Genomic DNA, 22,001 nt, shown 5'->3' with positions numbered 1-22,001 from the left:
ATATACAAGGGAACCAGTGGTCGATAATCCTAACTCTAGGTCAACTCAACTGGCATATACAAGGGTACCAGTGGTCGAATTTATTGATTTTATTCCGGTTGGTCTGATAGTCTGGTCTCAATTTTTATTTTTATTTTTATTTAATTTTTTTTGTATCTCAATCACTCTATTTCACCCTAGCAGTGGTAACAACTTGATTCGTGAGCCCCACCTAATCACTTAGAAACATATTTAAAATAAAAGAAAAACAAAAGTGAAAAGGATTCGACGAGATATAGCGAAACTACCTTCTTTTTTTTTCTAACACCTGAGCTCTGTGCTTTTATGAATAGAATCTTTAGATGTTTTCATCTAATCAGATTGGTTACTCAACTCCTGCAACCAAGATGCTTCCATCCACTTAGATTGGTTAGTGTCATCCTTAATAAGCATAATTCTAGGCTCTGGAGTTTAACAATAAAACTAAAAAGTTTCTCCCATACCCCCAAACTTAAATCTAACATTGTCCTCAATGTTCTAAAGATGAAATTAAAAGCATGAACAAGGAGAAATTGTTACCATTTGAAGCAAAAGAGTTAAGGAAAGATATAACAGTGTTGCATGAGACTGGTTTACCTCCCAACAAGTGCTAAGTTTAACGTCTTCAGCCAGACTAAGAAAGAATTAATCACCTCGAATCATATAGCAATAGCCGGAACAATTGTGGGTCGTTTGCATCAAAAATTGCTATCATAGACAAAAGGAAATTGCAACAAACCAAGAAAGTGAATAACCATAATACACCCTTGTCTAGTTTCCTGTTTAAGACAAGTAAATCTAGCTGTGGTTCAGGTTCAGGTTCAATAAAGGGGTCTAAATAAAATATTTTCATGGGCTGCACCTCCTTATAAGTAAGATCCGAAATATCAGGTTGTAAAGTCTGCAAAAACTCAAATAACAATTTAGAAGCACATAATAATAACCTGAATAATTGAGGATCCTCATAGTCAATCATATTCGAGTCAAACAGTTGACCGCAGTGAAAATGGTGGTCATTCTTAAGAAAATGTGTCGTAACTATTTTTTCCTAGAGTGTTTAGGTTTAGTCGCAGAACTTAATAACTGACACATTTGAAACTTATATGTTCCCACATTTGGAAGAAAAGTTTTTGGTGGGAAAACAAAATCAATCTAGGTATTATAGCCTGGGTAAACCACATCAACCAGAGGATGGGTTTCTAACTACTGAACTTCTTTATGGACATCACTAGGTTCAGGAAAACGTGTATGAAGATAATCTTTGAAAATGGTTGAGGCACATATGTCAAGTCCCAAGTGAGGGACCTTTCTAAGAGTTAAAGCACACGGAGAATGATAATCACCCCCAAACTTAGAGTTTTCAGTGTCTCTAGAAAGACTAGTCACAACTTCCCTAATTTCAAGGTCATCTGATTTCTGAAAATGGTAAATTGATTCTTCTAAGTCTGGTACATCCTCACTCATCTCGACGGGTTAATTTATTTTTCTAAGTCTATTGTTTCTAAATCGCTAGACTCAAAATATACCCGTTCCTCTAAACCATATCAGTTTCGTAATCGAAAGGAAATTCTACATCATCTAAAGAAGTTGTATCTCTACTCAAATCCTCGTCCTTTTGAATGGGTGAATAATCATTAAAATTATCGGGATTTGAACCAGAGATAACACTATCATCATAAAGTTCTTTTGAAGTAACAAATTCCTGATCACTAATGTCAGATTCTTCATCAACACTATCCTCATCATAATCATTATAACAACATGAAAATGGTAGTTACTCATCTAAATAGGTAGTGTTACCAATTATAACCTCATCATCTTGACTATGCAAATAACTATCCTCATTTTCAAGGGTACTATTGGAAACACTGTATTGAAAATTAAGACTATCTTGAGACAATTTTTCCACAATCCTATTTGTACTCTCAGTAAATTGTTTAAGAGTCTCTTCTAGAGACATCTTTGTTGACTGCACGTTTGGAAGAATGTTACATGTTTCTTTCATAAATAAGGCATAATTCTTGAGAGCCTCTTCTAGAGAAATAGAGGGATTGTTTTGCTCGTATGACTGTGGGTGTGCGAATAGTAATTGGGCTCACCCTGGTATGACCCATAACCTTGAAAATGGTTGGCGTTCCCAGCCACTATTCACACCATGGTCATAATAAGAATGATGTCCATGTTGCTCAGTCGGATATTCATTGTATTAGCTATTATAATACCAGTTCGACATTATATTGTGCACGTGCAAATGCAAGGTTGACTAAAATGGGTAAGATAGGTTACCATAACAAAATATACCCGAAGGTACGAGGCTGAGGTTTGTGGACTTTCAGCTGGTAACTCCCATAAAGCCCAAGGCACGGGTTCAACTTACTAATCCACGAGTTTTCCTAAAATCAGTAGTCTGACGATGCAATTGGTGCGTGCACGTGTTTTTTTATATAATTAAATAAAATGCTAAAAATAAACAAACGATATATACAAGTCAAAAAAAATAAAGAAAAACTAACAAAAATAATATCTTCAGTTTTCTCCTTTTTTGGCAAGTTCGACTTTCCACTTTTAACTTCGAGTCAATCCTGCACAACAAAAAAAAACCAATAACATAAAAAAGAACAAAAGATCTATCTATATATATATATATACAAAACCTAAAAATAAAATAAACCTAAAACCTAAACCTAAATACAAGTCCGCGGCAACGGCGCCAAAAATTGATGTTATTGTAGAAGTGGTAAATAAGATTTCGTTCACTCGGACTTGATGAGATTCGTTTTAGACTCAAAGTAAAATAGAAAACTCATGGCGATGTTGTTATCAAGATTATAAAAAACACCGAGACTCAGGATTCCACCATTGACCAATTAAGTGATTCAATTTAACCAATATTCATGCAATTCTTTGCGTTTGAAGTGATTCTAATTTTGTTGCCTCTAGTAGATTTTCGAAGTAACAATTGTAAACACCAAGCACGAAACATCAAAAGTCTTAAAGTAAGCATGCTTCATCAAAACGAATCACAATCATTTAATAAAAATCACTTTTCCAATATTAGTTCCATGCAAATAATCATAAAAGAGATTGCAAAAATTAATTAAAATAGAAATATACCACTTTTCATCCGTCGCCTCAGCTAAGGGGTTTAGCTCCTCATATTATTCACATTCTCAAAATAGGTGTTCGTAGCTTAAAAGTGTGAAAACAAGAGGAAACTAATAAAGCAGCGAGAATGTAAAAGATATAATTGTTACAGAACTCATTGTTCACAAAGACGACTGTTACAGAGAAAATCCTAACAAATATAGCTGTTGCAGTACTGTTACAAGGAACGATAGGAGCTCTCTGTTGTAAAATAAAGGACCGTTCTGAAGAGTCTTATGATCTTCATGTTCTTCAGCAGCAGCAGAACCCGGTTTCCTGCAACTCTGATTTCTTCTCCTCTGTGCCTCTGTTGGTCCCCCAAAGTCTCGACACCCCCTCTGGGACTCGAAAACACCTTTTTATATACCCACATTCCGATTAAAACTCTCCAAAATCTTCACGGCCAAGTCACGTGATTATTTCCTGTTTTTGATAAGTATTAAATATACGAAGATTTGATTTCTCTGTTTAGGTCCCAAACACGTCAGTATCCCTTTAGATAAGGTAACTAACTGATTTTCTGTCCAAAATCCCTTGAAAATCTCCTTTTCTCAAAAACCCGATATATATGTTCGCCTCTGTTTTATCAAGAACGCCGAGAAACTTCTTTTTTTTAACGCGACCGAATCGACAAAATTCCTTGTTTCACTGCACTGGATCATCCTCAGTCCATATCCAAAAGAAATTCCACCAAATTCTCGTCCAAATCTTTCCCATAAGCTCACGTATTTTCAACAGCGCCTGTTCTCTCAAAACCCGTTGATCCAACCAAATTTATGCGAATAAAAACACTTTACCAGGCCTGTTTAGCTTAATCATGTTCAGCCCAACTGACATCTGAGATTGAATCTCCTTCAAACTCGCTCAAAAACCAAACCCTAAATCAGTTCTTTCACAGCACCATTTTCCCGCCTTTTCTTGATTTCGAACGATGGAGAAGAAGACCTCCCCTTATCCGTGGCTGGTCTCCCTTTAGCAATTTGAGTGCCCCTTATCCATTTATGGGGCCACTTTAGCACATGACCTGGGGTGGAAATATAACTTTTCTGGGACGTCTCCCACACAATTCCGAGATGCCTGTAGTACATCTTCTGGGTGCCTTTAGTAATTTCTCCCAAGAGGTGCAAATACCACTTATTTAGCCATTTTCCGCACAAGAGCTTATTTCTCCAAATACACCTACAAAAACATAAAATGATCAAATAAATACAAAATCGAGCACTAACAATATATACAATTGAGATCAAAATAGACACATAAATGCGTCTATCAGAAGTTATAATAAAAAGTTCGGCTGATAACTTTAACCATTTCAGTGAGCCAAATTGTTCATCATATGTAATAAACCATGTAGGTTCGGCTGATTCGATGTTCAATTAATGAGCCGAACCATAACTTCACTTTTAACTTTAACTATCAGGAGAAGGTTGGGCCTATCATGAAAATTCGGAATACGCCTGAACATTTAACTAGCAAATAGGCTGGAAGTTATAAAAAGAGTTCGACCGATAACTTTAACCATTTCAGTTAGCCAAACTATTCGTCATATGTAATAAACCAGTTAGCGGTTCGGCTGATAATTATCAACCGAACTTATACCTGGTTCGCGAACTAGGGTGAAAAAAATTCATTTTTTTGATAATTTCAACCAACAAAAATGAAATTAAACATAAGATAGAAGTATACATATGTATTAGTAGCACTGGGTTCCTCGTAGACGTATTCATCATCTGGATTTGGCTCACTTCTCCTTCTCCTTCTCCTTCTCCAAAAAAAAATTACCTATTTTTTTCCTCGACCAAATTTATCAAGATAAAGTTTTATAACCTAATTATCCTTATCACTAATCATTAACATCAATCATTAATCAATATTATTAACATCAATCATTATTATTAACACTAATACTAAAGGGCTGATTTGCCATTACTAAAAGTATTTGATTAAGGGGCCTTTCGATTTTCCCGACTTTGTCTTTATTCAATATGCCCGAAAATTTTACCTATGCCCTAAAACTGGGTTCTTGGCCAAAGCCTTCAAGGGACCCAGGCTTGAACTTTCTTTTACAGCCCATGATATAATTCATAGGAATTAACCGTTTAAGACCAATAGATAGACCATTCATAAAAATCATTCAAAGAAGATTTTCGTAGTCATTGAGCTTGGCCAAAGCCTTCCCGGGACCCAGGCTTGAACTTTTTTTTTCAGCCCGTGATAAAATGCATAGGGTTTAACCGTTTTAGACTATTTACAAAACCCTACGTCCTTACCTATTTTATCGTCTCTCATAGGACTATCTAATAAAAACACAATACTTCACGTATGTATCGTGTGCGAGAGTTCACAACTCACTGAAGAGGGAGAAACCAAGACTTCTACAAGGTGTATCGTTCAAATTTTTTTTGGGTGTTCTAACGTTTCATCAGGAATGGAAAACATGAATAAGAGGAGAGATGACAAGAAGAGGAAGTTGAACAAGAACGAAAACGAAAACATGAACAGGAAACACAAACGAAAACCATTCCCGCCTCTCACTGAAGATATCACCACTGAAAACCTTTCAAAGTTACCGCTGAGAAGTCTCTTGCAATACAGGTGTGTATGCAAACGATGGAGCATCCAATCTAATAGTAACCCTAAACTTATTCATTCGAAGAAGAATAGCTTCAGTCTCTTGCTTATAGACGGTGAAAGAAGACTGCACTCTTTGGATAATGATTCACTGTCATCATCATTATCCGGTGGTATCGATGGACGTCTTAAGAAGACTCGTTGCCTACTCGGTGTCCTTAAGAACACAAATATTGTGGGTTCTTGTAATGGCTTGTTTTACATGTATCGTGAAGAGAATGAATTTTGGTTGTGGCATCCATGTTTGTGGAACCCATATACCCAAGAGTTGAAATACCTACGAAAACCTGAATTTCCAGTGAGAGAGGATTGGTGCATTCTACACAGAGGACATGGATTTGGTTATGATGCAAAGAGTGATGATTATAAGTGTGTACGTATTTTTATCTATTCAAGATATTCAGGAAACAGGCAGCAGTCTGAAGTTCACATCTATTCATTCCGATCGGATAAATGGAAACGAATATATATCCCATATTTATTGATCACTCGCGACGTGGAATATGTGGAAGCACCAAATGGGGTATTCTGTAATGGACCTCTTCATTGGTTTGCAAGAACGACATACCGAAGTGTTACTAGCTTTTGATATGGCAGAAGAGGATACCATTGAAATTCCACAACCCAGATATTCGGATGTGAAGAAATTTGGAAACCGGAAACATGTTGATGTGTTGGACGGGCGTATCTGCATTCTTTATAGTAATTCTGATGTTTCCGAAGTATGGGTAATGAAGGATTACAGAATGAGAGAATCGTGGACAAAAATATACAACATTCCGGAACTGATATTACAACTTGAGTCCGAAACATTTGTGTACCTCAGGAGGTTCGAGTGTTTACAAAATGGCGAGATTCCACTTGAGGTTCAATATGACTATTTCAAGACAGCGGCCTTGGTGTTATACGACCCAAAGAAAAGAACGGCTACGAGGTTGAAAGTGTATAAGAATTTTGTCGATCCAAACTTACGATCACTTAAGTATAAGTATGTGAAGAGCTCAGTCAAACTTAACTCTGATTCTAATGTGGAGGATAACAAGAAAAAAGATGACCAACAGAAGGCATTATCCATTAGGGATTAAGTAACATTACAAGAGAAAAAAATGGTATCGTGTCTAATGGGAAGGTTAATAGCTTCACCTTGAGTGTCAACTTCAGAGTTCAGTGTGTTTTAATGTTTGCTTCAAAAATCACGAGTCTGTTACGGTGACGTTTTGGCTAAGTTTGCTCGAGTTCATGTCCCTCCGTTCTTTATTATTTTTTCTTTTTAGCTTGTTCAGATTAATCTCAAAGCCAGCAAAATTTCTGATCATATTATCTCATCTCAAGTTCTTTTTTTTCTTTTTTCTTGAAATGAAGTTAAACTGTAGGGTCCCTTTCCTGGCCTTTTCTTGTACGCTGGCTAGCACAAGTCCATTCATCATTCCCTTATTTTTTGTTTGACCGGCGAATGTGCTTACATTATTTTTAAGGGAACATTGTTATAAGAAAGTCTTCACTAGGAGAAGAACAACAATCTAATACAGAGTGATTGCCTAACTTGACGAATAAAGTGCGTCTCAAGCAATAAGTAGTAAAATCAAATGTAAACGGATTTACATGTTTTTGCTTCCCACGTCACACTAGTAATATCGTTGGCTTGATCATGATACCCTGAATAAAATACTTTGAGAAATTTCTAGATGAACTCGATATTGGCCGATATGGGAGTCATTTGATTTTGTTGTAGGACCTGTGACCCATTGATGTGCGGCCTAACTAGGTATTTAGGATTTGTCTTTCCATGTATATATAGAATATTGATAATCCTTCTCTTATCAATAAGAAATTCTCCGTCTCTTTGTGTTTTCCTGTGATTATTACTCCAAAATGTTATCAAACACGGCTCTACCAACTAGCGTTTTTTGTTTCTTTCTTCGCTCAATATTAGTTATGGATTATTTCTTGAAGATTAGTGTGGTTTTGATCCTATTTGTTTAGGATGTGTTACCAGGTATTTCTTTTGAACGAAGATATTTTGTTTTCATAATATATATTATGGTTTCACAAACGTATGATTATAAATCATAGAGATTTTGTTTGATTTTCATGAAATTTCAATATATTCAACCCGATTAGGTATTACTTACTGTGTTAAAATTTTAATCAAATCGGAATATGATGCAATCTCCAAAACCTGTTTTTAATACTATTGTGTACGTTCGGAAAATTCCAATTTTTAACAGCGTCGAAAAACCTAAATTTTGAGAATTTCAACCGTTAGATTATGCAATATTTTGGTATGTTTTGTACATTTTTTTATGGGGCTACTGTATAAATTTCATAAAGATCCAACCATGGGAAATACTCCAAAGTGCGTGATATTTCCAGCTATGTTCACAGAAACGTGAATTGGAACAGTAATACAGTGTCATGTATATCTTTTTATCTAGCCGTTGGATTACCATGAAATTTTGTTATTTTTAGCGAAATATTTTGATGAATCTTCTGTAAAATTTACATCATCATCATCGGATATTGTTACAATTGTTATCCGATCACTAAAGTTGGATAATGAAATTTCCAACCTTAATGTTAACAATAAATCCTATATGCGAATAGTTTCAAGTTTATTATCGATGAGCCTGAGTACTTCATATATAATGGACCATATATGTGGACTTTTGTTAACCATGACCTAGTCAACCCAATGGACCGAGCCTTGACCAATTCGTCGACCGGGTTTTGATTAAACCAACTCGATTAAAATCTTGACCTTTTAGTCTCAAAAGTACTTGAGTGCCATTAAAGAGCCTGTGATACAGAAGTTAATTGTGTCTACAAGGTCTTTACTTCCATCATGAAAACCTTCAACCAGTAACGATGATGCATTGTTCAAAAGATGAAGGAATTACTTCTACGTTTTAAGGCGACATATTGATTTCAGACGATGAAATGCTCTGAAGGAAGTTTTTTGAAACATTCATGAAATTTCCCCCCGAAAATTTGAATGTTTATTGGAATTTAATACCCTCGTAATATTGACTCAAGTAGTAACAATACAAAGTAAATGTATTTACTGAGCATGAGACAAAGATGTAATTCTGACTCATTTGAATGAGATTTGGGCACTTGGTATAAACATCTATTGAGTATGGTAAAAGCGACGGAATGCATGTATCGTATAGTAGCAGCTAACTACAAGATATAGAGAGTTTAAATGACAACAAACTCACTATATGTTAAAAGAAGGTCATACCCCCGCTTGTCAACTTGAGTGGCAATAAGAACTTACCCAATTAATACACTTACATTTGATAAGTTTATTAATTATCTTTATTCAACTGAATTTTGTATGATTTGATCCCAGACTATTGATTGTATGGTAGTTTTAAAACATTTTAAAAAAAAAAAACTAAAGCAAAGAACTTTTTTTTGCGAAGAATTGAATTCATTGTCTGTCCTTATGGAATGAAAAGTATATCATTTCCATGAGATTGAAATATTCTAAATCACTTGAGATATACTCAAAAGTACTCGAGTTAAAAGGATGATTCATACATTATGATGAAAAGCATATCATCTTCATGAACTATAACACTCTAAAGTAAATGAGATAAATTTCTTTTGTTACGTAATAAGAACGCACCACTTATTACATGAATCTCTTAAGGAAATATATTAAACTGCTTGTTGAATTGTTTCCTCATATAATACCATGTGATGATTGGATCATTACAGGTACTAGCCAAGCAAAGAAATGCTCAATATTTGTTGCCTAATTGGTATAAAGATTACAATTTACATGAGCTCTGTAATAACTAAGAGCTAATCACACTTTGTCAAGTTCTTACGAAATCACGCGAACGGTTATCGTACGAAAATTCATTGTGAGAATGGGAATGCATCTATAAATTGCCTCTAATGAATGCGAGAGGAATCACATTTTAGAGAAAATAATGAGTCAATTTGGTGAACTGTAAATCACTAGTATTTAGATTATGGAATCCATATTGACCCCGACAATGAAATGTTGGAATTGATTCGTATGGACTTTGCCATAAAGGCACTTTGATTGTGGCATGATGTTTGTTTTGAAATGACTCACACAAACATCACTTTACTTGACGGGATGATACAATGGGAAAAAAATTGACATAATGTGAAGTGCCGCATATCTCGTAATAAGTGTTTCCTAATGTACCAGATGCACCACCCCCTTCCCATTAAACTTTTAAAGTAAGAAAATGATTGTTCTTAGTACAAGAGATAAATGAAAACCCTTATGTATACACCGATATGACCTCTCTAGGTTCAACTTTCTTCCTTGTCTTTCCCTTACAAGTTCAGGCTAATAAAACAGATGTTAAACCCTAAAGAAAGTAAGGGTACGTGGAACAACCACGTCCATAACTGCTAACAACGTTATTTAATTAACTAATTAACTAACGGTCTAATTAATTAACCTCTAACACTAATTGATAATACACCCAGCACTTAGGTGCCCCTTACAGGATTGGTAGCCCAACAATGAGGTATATGACAATGCCCCCTTCTTCAACTCATCTTTGTCTTCAAGGATGGAACTTTGGAAAATTAGCAGCGATGCTGGAGCTATCTTCCCAGGTGGTATTAATGGATGTCGAGTTGGTCCATTGTACTAGCACTTGCGGGATCCTCTCGCCATTTCTATCAATCACCTTGTCCCCCAACAATGTTGTTGGTTGCACTTGTATACATCCTTGCTGGTCTACCGATAGCAGAGCTGGCATAGGAATGATGGCAGCACCTAACTTTTTTTTCAGTTGGGAAACATGAAGAATAGTGTGAATGTTGGAGCTAAGAGGTAGTCGTAACTTGTAGGACATCTCTCTAATCTTCTCTATCACTGAAAAAGGCCCATAATACTTTGCTGACAATTTGAGGTTTCTCCTCAAAGCTACAGAAGTTTTCCTGTAATGTTGAAGCTTGAGATACACATAGTCTGCCCCTTGGAATGATCTGTCAGTTCTTTTCTTGTCAGCATACAACTTCACCTCTCTCGAGCTTTACACAAGGACTCCTTGAGCATAGCTAGCATATCATTCCTTTGAGTCAAATACTTCTCTACAACTTCTATTGACGTGGTGACTTCAACAGGAAAAGCAAGATGTGTATGGGTGTGTGTGTGTGTGTGTGGGGGGGGGGGTATACCCATATAGTGCCTTGAAGGGAGACATCTTCAATCTAGAGTGATAATTGGTGTTGTACCACTACCAAGCTAGGGGGTAGTCGCTGACTCCATCCTTTTGGATTATGCCCTGTCATGCACCTTAGATAGTTTTCCAAACAACTGTTGACCCTCTCAGTTTGGCCATCTGTTTGGGGATAGTATGCTGAGCTCAAGTTAAGAGAAGTACCCATAATTTTGAATAAATCCTGCCAGAAGTTGCACACAAACACCTTGTCTCTGTCAGAAGTAATGGAGGTAGGTATCCCATGCAATTTGTAGACATTATTGAGAAAAGCTTGTGCTACTATAGCTGCAGTGTAAGGATGACTGAGATCACAATTTTTTTTTAGATATAACTCTTTGATATACTTTTTATTAAGATTGAGTCTGACTGTCTAGTTGATTCTCTTAAAAGTATATTGGAATTATTTGGTGAGGTTGTTATACCCCCTTTTTTTCACCTATGCGAGAAACCTTCCCATCAGATAAGTAAATGAAATCACTGGGTACATATTACAACTATTCCCTTGAGTGAAGGAAAAAATCAGAACAAATCTATAAGAGATTTCTAAACATGTTAAATTCTCGTCCAAACTCTCTAGCCAATAAAGGCTTTGGTCACGTATTATGCAAGCAGATGGGACCAGAACAACACCCACAGATATGAGGCTGCGTGAAAGATTGCAAGAATTGGAGAAGGAAAACATAATTCTGAAGGCCTCGCTAGATAAAAGATCGCAAATGAATAATACCCATCATTTTAAAGATGCACTATGCATTGGCATGCATGACCTTCACATGAGGGTTGATGGGGACGACACATGGAGAATGGTCAAGCCAGAAGACATGGTCTGAAAGGCAAGCTCTTAAAGAAATTAATGTAGCAAGGGAAGATCGACGGTTAAATGTTCACTATGGAAGTCATCACACCTTCGTAAAATTGAGACAACGATATGGACCTAGTCGTTGCCAGAAAAACATGCGCGGGCGGGAGGAGTACCTCAACGAGCAGAAGAGGAAGGACTACCTCGGCGAACAAAAGTGGAAGAAGTATTACGACGAAAACCAATGCTCAGACAAACACAAGTAAGAGAAAGCAAAAGTAAAACCAACAAAAAAAGATTGTTTTTCCTCAGTGTCGCCTGCAAATGGGAGCCAATCACCTCATATGGCTTACATGGGAATGATCTCCAATGTATTACGCTATAGATGCAATCTTGTAGTGACTGATAAAAAAGACACGCATGCACCACATACGTTTAATGATGACAACTGTCAATAGTGGCATGCCTAGCTACATGAGCGTCAATTATTGGCGTCAGTTACAGTACAATCATCATGCTCTATTAGCGTAGCATCGTAATCGTAGCAAATCAGCCGAAAACATCACCAACATATCACGACGCCAATTCCGTACCTGCTTTTCCCACAAATGGTCTTTCCTAGACGCGTCCTTGGTCCATCAATCAAACTTAATATTTCCTAATGATCTAACTCGCTAGACCCAGCATTCTAAGTCGTTAGTTCAATCATCAATTTAGATCATCGATCCAACTAGTGATCCAGCTCGTTGATCCAATCAACAATCTGTTCTTTTGGATTTATCCAAGTTCGAACTTGCAAAATTTTAAACAATTTGGACCTACATACCGTTCCTAGTTTTAATCACAATATAGTCGGAAAACTGGGGGCATATGGGGAAGGACCGTACCTGATAGATAAGCTAGCAGAAGGGAAGTCATATTGAGTGACAAATTGGAGCTAAAAAATTGGAACTCCAGCAACTTGGAAATAGTTCAGAATTGTCTGCGCGGTACATATTTTTGATGTTGGATTCATTCACGCCTCATGAGGTAAGCCTAAATGATTGCTCAATTTGTTTACATTATTCGTGTTTTTTAGTCCTATAACGAATACACAATTCACATACAAATGCACGATTCATAAAAAATGTATGATATATACACACTTCGATAGTAGCCAAAGTCTTTTAGTAATAACACTCGCATAGCTAATAACGGACACAAACTTCAGGCATACTGGCGAGAGTTGTTAAAAATTAACTCTCGCATAGCTAGCACAGATCCCAACTTTGATTTAATTAGAGAAAATATTTCTAAAAATATTCCTTGCACGGTCTTAGTCAATACTTTGCGCAAATTTGCGAGCAAGATAAACCGATTTAGCGCGGGATCAAAAATAACAAGGACCTTGCTCCATGGGAATGGGCAATGAAACCTCATTCTCAGGAAAACGAGAGTTCATAGTAAAAATCCACACAAAAGGGCTTAAGATTTAAAAAAATAAAATAAATAATAACAATAAAATGAAGTATTATTATTTAAAACCTCGCAAATTCTTAAAGAAAAAAAAGACTTCCAAATAGAGATTCTTAAGGCACAAAAAAGAATGGCTAAACAAACTACTACTTCAAAAGAAAAAATATACCCCTCTACATAAGCTTGGAGGTATTCAATCTCCAGATCTTTAAGAGCTATTTTAGACCAAAGACATGCAATTTCATGATCCTTATTAGCAAAGGCAACTCGAATTACCCTATCCCGATCAACTGTAGTATATATCTGCATCTTATGAACAAATACCTAGCATTCCTGCTTGGTCAATAATGTGAGAATATGCCATGCGATCCCTTGATAAAAGGCAGCCCTCAGCTTAGCAACGTCAAAGTCAAAGATATCCGACTCATACTCTTTGATTAAGACACCATTTTTCTTCATATGCATCACCATAAAATATGTACGCACATCAAATTGAGCCACCCTGTCAAAGATTTCTTGCACGACGAACTGGGAAAATATGTTAGTGCCCCAAGCATTATTGAAGGACCAGTCAAACCAGCTGGAGTGTTCAGGATATGTCCATTGGAATGTGGAAATAAGTTTAAGGGTATCGATCATTGACATTCGGGTGTACTTACACATGTTTGTCTAGGGGGCTTCTTCATGAGTTGGTGCAAAATTTCCATTAGTCATCTGCAGAAGAATATACAAAGAATTAATTACATTCAAAATAAAAAAAAAAAAAAAAAGTGAATGAAGAAAATCTGTTGGAGCAGGAGAGAAAATGAAAAAAAAAATTGTAAAAAGAAGCTTTACTGGAGTGGAAGCCAAAGGAGATAAAAAATCGAATCAACTCGCGAACAGTCTTTGAGCATGAAGAAGCTTTTTTGGAGCTGAAGCGTGGAAAAAAGAAGAAGAAGCATAAAATAAGTAAAAGATTATTTTAACGAAAAGGCATACTTGGAAATGGAGATAAAGAGGAAGAATAAAATAAATAAATATTTGCACGAAAAGGCTTTTTTGAAGAAGGAGGAAAAGAGCGAGGAGGAAAAAAATCGCAAGGAGCGATGATGGAAAAAAATAAAATAAATTGACTATACAATACGAAGATCTCAAAGGAATGAGTTTCATATTTAACTCATGCTCCCCTCATCGGGTTTGAGATATAGTGAAGCATCACCCGAAAAAACATCGAAGAACGTCATTTATCAAGCTCTCAATGCATGAGTAGTTGTGATATATCACAACAATCTAAAAGGCGCAGATCACATCTCGGCATCACCATAATCATTGGAAAATTAATTGGAGTATTTCATATAGCATTATACCAATGTAAGCACAAGGATTTATACTTCACAGAAAAAAAATGAAAAGGCGAGGGTACCCAAATATACGTCAAGCACAAGGATTTATACTTCGTGTGATGGTCTATGGATACGATATCGATACAATACTACAACGACGTATGTTTACTTGATAAGAGGTTCGGACTTAACCAAACACAATAGGATTGTTATCAAGTAAATAGGAATTAACGTTTGTGTAATTTACTTTAAATTATAATAACAACAGTTATAATTGCGGAAAATAAAAGTAAATAACACAACAAGATTTTGTTAACGAGGAAACCGCAAATGCAGAAAAACCCCGGGACCTTGTCCAATTGAATAATCTCAGGATTAAGCCATTATACAAAATCAAACCAACTTCGTATAGTTGACACCAAGCAACTAAACCTATAGTTCACCTAGTTCCGTCTGTATTTCCACGCCTCCAACCTTTAATATGTCACGTACTTGGAACAATTCCTTTGGTTCGTATTCCAAACAGTAAAGGAACAATAAATCTGTTTGGTATCAACTCTTTTCAACCAAGTGATATGAGTTCGACAAAGGCTCTTCTGTTTATATCAATAAACTTCTTCATCAGGTTCTTAGATCTATCTTATTATCAACTACCAAAGTAATTGTTAAGATTTTGCAATCAATACTTTTAATCACAAAGAATTGTATTGATGCTGGTCTACACAACTAATCAATCTAATCTACCACAAGGATAAACCAATTATAGTTGGATCCTCTTTTACCTACACAAGTATTGTGCACACCAAAGATTATGAACCTAAATCAGAAATCTTCAAAGTCTTATTTGGCTTCAAATCTTCTTAGATCTTTAATAAAATCATGCGCACAACACCTTGAATCTCTTGTGATCAATCACGCATAGAACGTAGTCTGTTAACGATGGATACAAAACTTCTTTAGATCTACAAACAGTGTAAAGATCCCTGTCGAAACTTCGATCTAGTTTGAATGAATCTTATATCAGAAGAGAAAATTCTCAAGCATAAACGAACTAGGTGAATTATCTAGTTTCCCACCATTAGTCAATCAAATCAATCGAAAACACAAGATAGACCGCAATTATCTAGTTTCCCACCAACGGTACTAATAGAGCTTTTCAATCCCAAAGAAGATTTTAAACTGAGCGGTCGTAAGATATTTCTCCTAATTAGGTTACTCTTCTCTCCGAATAGGCGACTTCACCAGTAACAACACAACTGAGGAAGTTTGTTGTCACGAAGGATTAATTTGCTAAAAATGCAAACTTCAAGTATTTATAGACAAGGAAGTTTGGACACCAGGGAATTTCCAAAACCGAAAATATTATCAAGATATGCAATATATACCAAATTCGGTTTCCATAATTCCTGGAAATGCTCTGTCCAAAATATTGACCGAAAATCTCTTTGATATCAAGTGCCTTGTTAACGTACAAAGTGCAATTAAATTTAATTATAATAAAAAAATTATAATGCGGAAATATAAAGTAAATGGCACAACAAGATTTTGTCAACGAGGAAACCACAAATGCAAAAAAAACCCGAGAACTTGTCCAGAATTGAATACCCTCAGATTTAAGCCGCTATACAAAATCAAACCAACTTCGTATAGTTAATACCAAGCAACTAAACATATAGTCACCTAGTTCCGTCTGTATTCCCACACCTCCATTTTGTAATAAGTCACGTACTTGGAACAATTCCTTTGGTTCATATTCCAAACAGTAAAGGAACAACAAATCTGTTTGGTATCAACTCTTTTCAACCAAGTGATGTGAGTTCAACAAAAGGCTCTTTCGTTTATCCCAATAAACTCCTTTGTGAGGTCCTTAGATCTATCTTATCAACAACTACCAAAGTAATTGTTAAGATTTTGCAATCAATACTTTTGATCATAAAGAATTTTATTGATGTCGATCTACACAACTTATCAATCCAATCAACCATAAGGATAAACCGATTATAGTTGGATCCTCTTTAATCGAAACAAGTATTGTGCACCAAAGATTATGAACCCAAATCAGAAATATTCGAAGTCTTCTTTGTCTTCAAATCTTATTAGATCTTCAATAAGCACATGCACACAATCAACTTGAATATCTTGTGATCAATCACGCACAGTACGGAGTCTGTTAACAATAGATTATCACAAGACGTCTTTAGATCTACAAACAGTCTAAAGATCCTCGTCGAAACTTCGATCTAGTTTGAGTGAATCTTATATCAAAAGAAAAGATTTTCAAGCATAAACAAACTAGGTGCAATCAAAGTTCAACAACAATTAATCAATAAAATCAATCGAAAACAAAATATAAACCGCAATTATCTAGTTTCCCACCAACGATACAAATAGAGATTCTCAATCCCAAAGAAGTCTTTAAACCGCGCGACCATAAGATATTTCGCCTGATTAGGTTAATTTCCTCTCCGAATAGGCGGCTCCACCAGTAACAACACAACTAGGTAGTTTAGATGGCTCTGAGGATTAGTTTGCTCGAAATGAAAACTTTGATATTTATAGACCAAGAAAGTTTGGACACCAAAGAATTTCCAAAACCGAAAATATTCTCAAGATATGCAACATATTCCAAATTCGGTTTCCATAATTACTGGAAATGCTTTGTCCAAATAATGACCGAAAATCTCTTAAAAAATCTCCAACTAGTAAATGCACATTACTAATTTTTTCCAAAAATAAAATTAAAAACCTTAAATAAAAGATTCTTAGTTTATTTTTCGATCCGGGATTTTTTCTTTAGCTATTAAGGAATATCTTTGAACAATAAAAGATAAGCGTTACTGCACATGTTCAAAGTGTGTCGACATCTTTACTTTGTAAGTCCTCTTTCATACTTACACTCTTGAAACCGATTTGCCACACTTCCAAACAAGTTTAGAATTGGTTAATCTGACTTTTAAGAACTATGTGATTGATTAAGAACATTCAATCACCAATCATCGGTTTCACGGTTCTACCAAAACAAGTTTCGGTTCTACCTCCATGTGAGTACTTTGCATAGTCACACTAGTTACCAAAATTCGGTTGACTAGGTACTAGGATCGGTTCCCCACAACTTATGGTAACTAACTGTAATCGGCTGTACATGTCCATAGGATCGGTTCCCCCATCTACTAAAAACGTGTTGCACCTTTTACAAGGATCAGTTCCCCTTTGTGATCGGTTGCACCTCTTACTAGGATCGGTTCCCCTTTACCTAGAGTTGGTCATACCAATTACTGCAAATCGATCATACCATCTCAGGTGATTACTTAAGATCGGTTTCACTAATAAAAGTCATACCTATACAAAAGTCAGGCCTTGTGAATAGTTTTACCAAGAACATAAACAAGTCATGAGCAGTTATACTGTTCACATATATTGGTAGTTCAAAAGATATGAAATGAATAATAATACCAATAAGCCTACCGATTTCCCTTTCGATTCACGAAACAAGTTCATGAATTCACTTCCTTTAAACGAATGTAAAACATTATTTCCTAGGATGAAATCTTCACCTTATACCCATACATAATCACAATAGCATTCAAGCGATTATGTCGATGTCTTATATACAAAGTTTAACGGTTAAACAATAAACCTCGTATTGTATTCCTTAATACTATGTATAAATAGAGTATAACCATTCATGCTTCGCAGTTATGTTTTCAATATGCACGACTTGAAAGATACGTTAGGGAATGAAACAATTCAAATCAAATATCACTAACCCCAAGTGGAAGGATGATGTTGTCGTTGTAGCTCCTTACTTCTTCATTTCTTCAAGTCTTCGCAATACTTTTAATGTACCATATCCTAATACTTTCAACCTAGCCTATACGAAGTTGAATCTAGTACATAATCAAGCGATTCTTTAAATGAGTTTTGGCTCACTAAAATATGAAAACCAAGCTTGACATACCAACGCTTGGTGGGTTCAACCGAGCTATGCTCAAACGCCGGGTCTCTTATCTCAAAAGAGATACCAACAAAAATTGTTTATCTAAAAGAACCATATATTATCCAGAGACATGCCAACATGTTATAGCAGACAGTGCAATAGCCTTGCCACAATGCAACAAAAGAGAAAAGAAAAGAGACCTTGTCGTATTGCAAGCAAAAATACTTGTTACATCAATAAGCACATAACTTGAAACTCTTAATATAATTTGTTAGAGCACTGCTCGGTTGAACCCACCAAGCGTTGATATGTCAAGGTTGGTTGTCATATTTTAGTATTAAAACTCATAAGTCTCTTGATTAAATTACTAGAGTCAACTTCATTAGGTTAGACCAGGAAGTCTAGAAATGTTGAGACATACAAGTATTACTCTGAAGACCTATCGACAACGAAGATAACATCATACTTTCACTTTAGGTTAGTAATACATGAGTTGAATTGTATCCGTGTCTATATCGTTAGCTTTGAAGTCGTTTCTGATTGAAAACACAACATGCGAAGTTATATAAGTGAAACTCTAGTATAATAGACTTGATCATCATATTGTGATCAAATTTTCAAGGAACAATATATCAATAATGATAAGTGCTTTATATTGGTATATTGATTTCTGAAGTATAAAGTTTATCTTTTATACTTTGTAATTGCGACGTCGACATAATCTTTGTAACTTGTTACTAGGTTGTGTAGTGAACATAGGTTTGATTTCATACCTAGAAAACTATGTTTAATTACATAAGTTTAACGAAGTAGACATATGAACTTATTTCATAGTCTAAAATAAATCAAAAGGATTATGGTCTCGGTTTTCATTGAAGATCTTAAGTATGGACCGATCCTAACCTATATAGGGAATCGAGGTAGAACCGATCCTAGATTATATTGGGAATCAAGGTAGAACCGATCGTTACCTCTATTGGGAGTTAAGATATAACCGATTCTAGCTTGATTTATGTATCATGGTAGAACTGGTCCCAACGGGCAAAACCGATTTCTATAAGTCATGTACACTTTAGGGTTTGTGTGATTTGGAAATTGGTTTTGCAATATAGGAAAGTTCAAGATGTCGAAATAGTGAGTAATTTGAACATGTGTTAAAAACTTATTTCTTAATTTTTCAAAGATATTCCTTGATACTCAATGTGGGATCCCAAATCGAAACAGTAGAGAATATTTTTGAGATTTTCGAAATTTTACCAACAATCAAAACATATCTTTGGAAATATATATTAGTTAATTGCTAAATAATATTGAGTTGTCCATTGAGATTTCGGTTATATAATTGGATATTGGTTGGTTTACTTGGTCTCAACCATACGAAGTTGGTAGTGTCTTTGTATAGCGGCTTAATATTGAGAGTATTTAAAGCAGGACTAGGTCCCGGGGTTTTCTGCATGGGTATATCTTCGTCAACAAAAAATCTTGTTGTATCTTTACTTTTACTTTTCGCAATTATAATTGTTTATTTATAATTAAGAGTAAATATATTGTACGTTAATGCAAAACACTTGACATTGATTCTCCAGTGTATCGGTCTTGTACCACAACAATTATCAAGTGATTAATTTTTTGTTTTATTGTCTCGACTTTGTCCATAGATGATCACACAAGGTACCAGACTTATAGGTTGATATCGAAAATATTGTGGTGTACTTGGGACCCTCGTCATTTCATAGTAAGAACCCCAATGAGATTTTAAACATCACTTCACTTCATATTGAACACTCAACGAGGATTGGCCACTAAAGGAAGTTATAATCTAGACTTGACGAGGGATATTAACTACCACTATTTTTCCGGATCATCATCAAGCCTCGTTCATATGTGACTACGGAAAACTCTCGTCTCGCAACACCAAGTGCAACCTTGTTCGCAAGTAGACTACCATGTCATTTCAACAAGTAGCTTGGGGGCATCTGAGTAAAATTCCAGACTACTTGAACTAAGGGGCTCTTCTAGCCCATCAACAAGTTGCGGATTACAAGGGCGTGCTATGGGTGAAAGTACCTCAACCCTATAATTCTACCCAAGTTAATATTGAGCACTTGAGTTAAAAACATAGAAGATTGATTATAGCCCGAACATCAATTATCCTTCCACGCCAAAAGACTAGGTACATATTCAAACTTGGATGTTAGAAATACCTGAAAATAGAGGTAATCAGTTAATGATAAGACCAGCTACATATTCAAATTCAGAGGTTAGAGATACCTGAAAAAAGTGGAAATCAGTTACTTGTAGTAAAACCAGGTACACAATCAAACCTGGAGGTTAGAGATTTCTATAAAAATGGAGAACCAGTTATCAAGAAGACCAGTTATACATTCAAACCAGGAGGTTAGAGATCCTTAAAGAAAGGTAATTGGTATTGACCAGGATGAAATGAAGAGCATTTGGTCTAGATACGTAGTCAAAAAGCACCCAGATGAATATTGGACATGATATAATTCCTCTACAACCGATAAATAAAGGTGGAATTCTAACTGGATAGGTGATGTATGTAGCTATTCTGAATTTAAACAAAATAAATAACTCTCTCGGATTTTTTTTGTTAAAATGCTGAATTTTTGTTGTTGTGGGAATGTTATAAATACCCGCCATTTTGGTTGACCTTGCACAAATACCCCCGAGGGGTAAAAGTTAAGTATTTTGGAGTCAACTTGAGAAAGTTGCTTCCACTTTTTGGAAGCAACTTGTGCCACTTATGGAAGCAACTTGTGCTAGTTGCTTCCACTTTTCAGAAGGTAGGGGTGTTTTTAAAAATTGAATAAAGAAGTAGATTTTGAGGGATATTTAAATAATGTTCCTTACCAGCTGTAAGTCAAATTAAAACAGTGCCAGTTCTATTTACCAACTATAGTTTTGATAAGGGATAATTTACTTGTCATTGACTAAGGGTTAGTTTGGTAATGTTGTGGTTTATATAAAGCACTTTTCTGCCCTGCTGTGCTGCGGTGTGCTGTGTAAAAAAAACATTTAATTGTTTGGCAAACTATATACTAAAAGCTAAAATGGACTTAAAAAATGATCAAATTGTGATTGGTAAAATATAGGTACACTTATTGTAGTTGTAACAAATGATGAAAACATACATAATCTTTTAATATAGTTTTATTCTATTTTATGAGATTTAAATGTAATTCTATATTCATATATAGTTTAAGCAACTATTTTTTATTATATATATAATTTGGGATAAAAAAAAATCATTCTAAAATCAAACATTTATTTAATGTTGGCTCATCTTTATTTATTTTTTTAATTGAAATGGTATATAAAAATAATATTTAAAGAATTCTAATCTAATTACTTCTAAAAACAAATAATTATACAGAACTTTCGGTTGGTAACCTAGCAACAAACTGGGCTCCAACCCCCCTTTGAATAACAATGCCTAGTCTATAAAAATAAAA

The 22,001-nt window shown here is 35.3% G+C and overlaps 1 protein-coding gene across 1 annotated transcript; it reads left to right on the top strand.

Annotated features, from left to right (window-relative positions):
• The first annotated feature begins 5,599 nt into the window (after positions 1–5,599).
• Positions 5,600–6,382, top strand: LOC113313041 (F-box/kelch-repeat protein At3g23880-like). The gene has a single exon (XM_026561768.1). The coding sequence runs from the start codon at positions 5,600–5,602 to the stop codon at positions 6,380–6,382; it is 783 nt and encodes a 260-aa protein (XP_026417553.1).
• The last annotated feature ends 15,619 nt before the right edge of the window (positions 6,383–22,001 follow it).

Source organism: Papaver somniferum, chromosome 9 (genome assembly GCF_003573695.1).
Source record: "Papaver somniferum cultivar HN1 chromosome 9, ASM357369v1, whole genome shotgun sequence".
In the NCBI taxonomy this organism is placed as follows: Eukaryota; Viridiplantae; Streptophyta; class Magnoliopsida; order Ranunculales; family Papaveraceae; genus Papaver; species Papaver somniferum.
The sequence above is the reverse complement of the archived record's forward strand: the minus strand, read 5'-3'. Positions and strand labels throughout refer to the sequence as shown.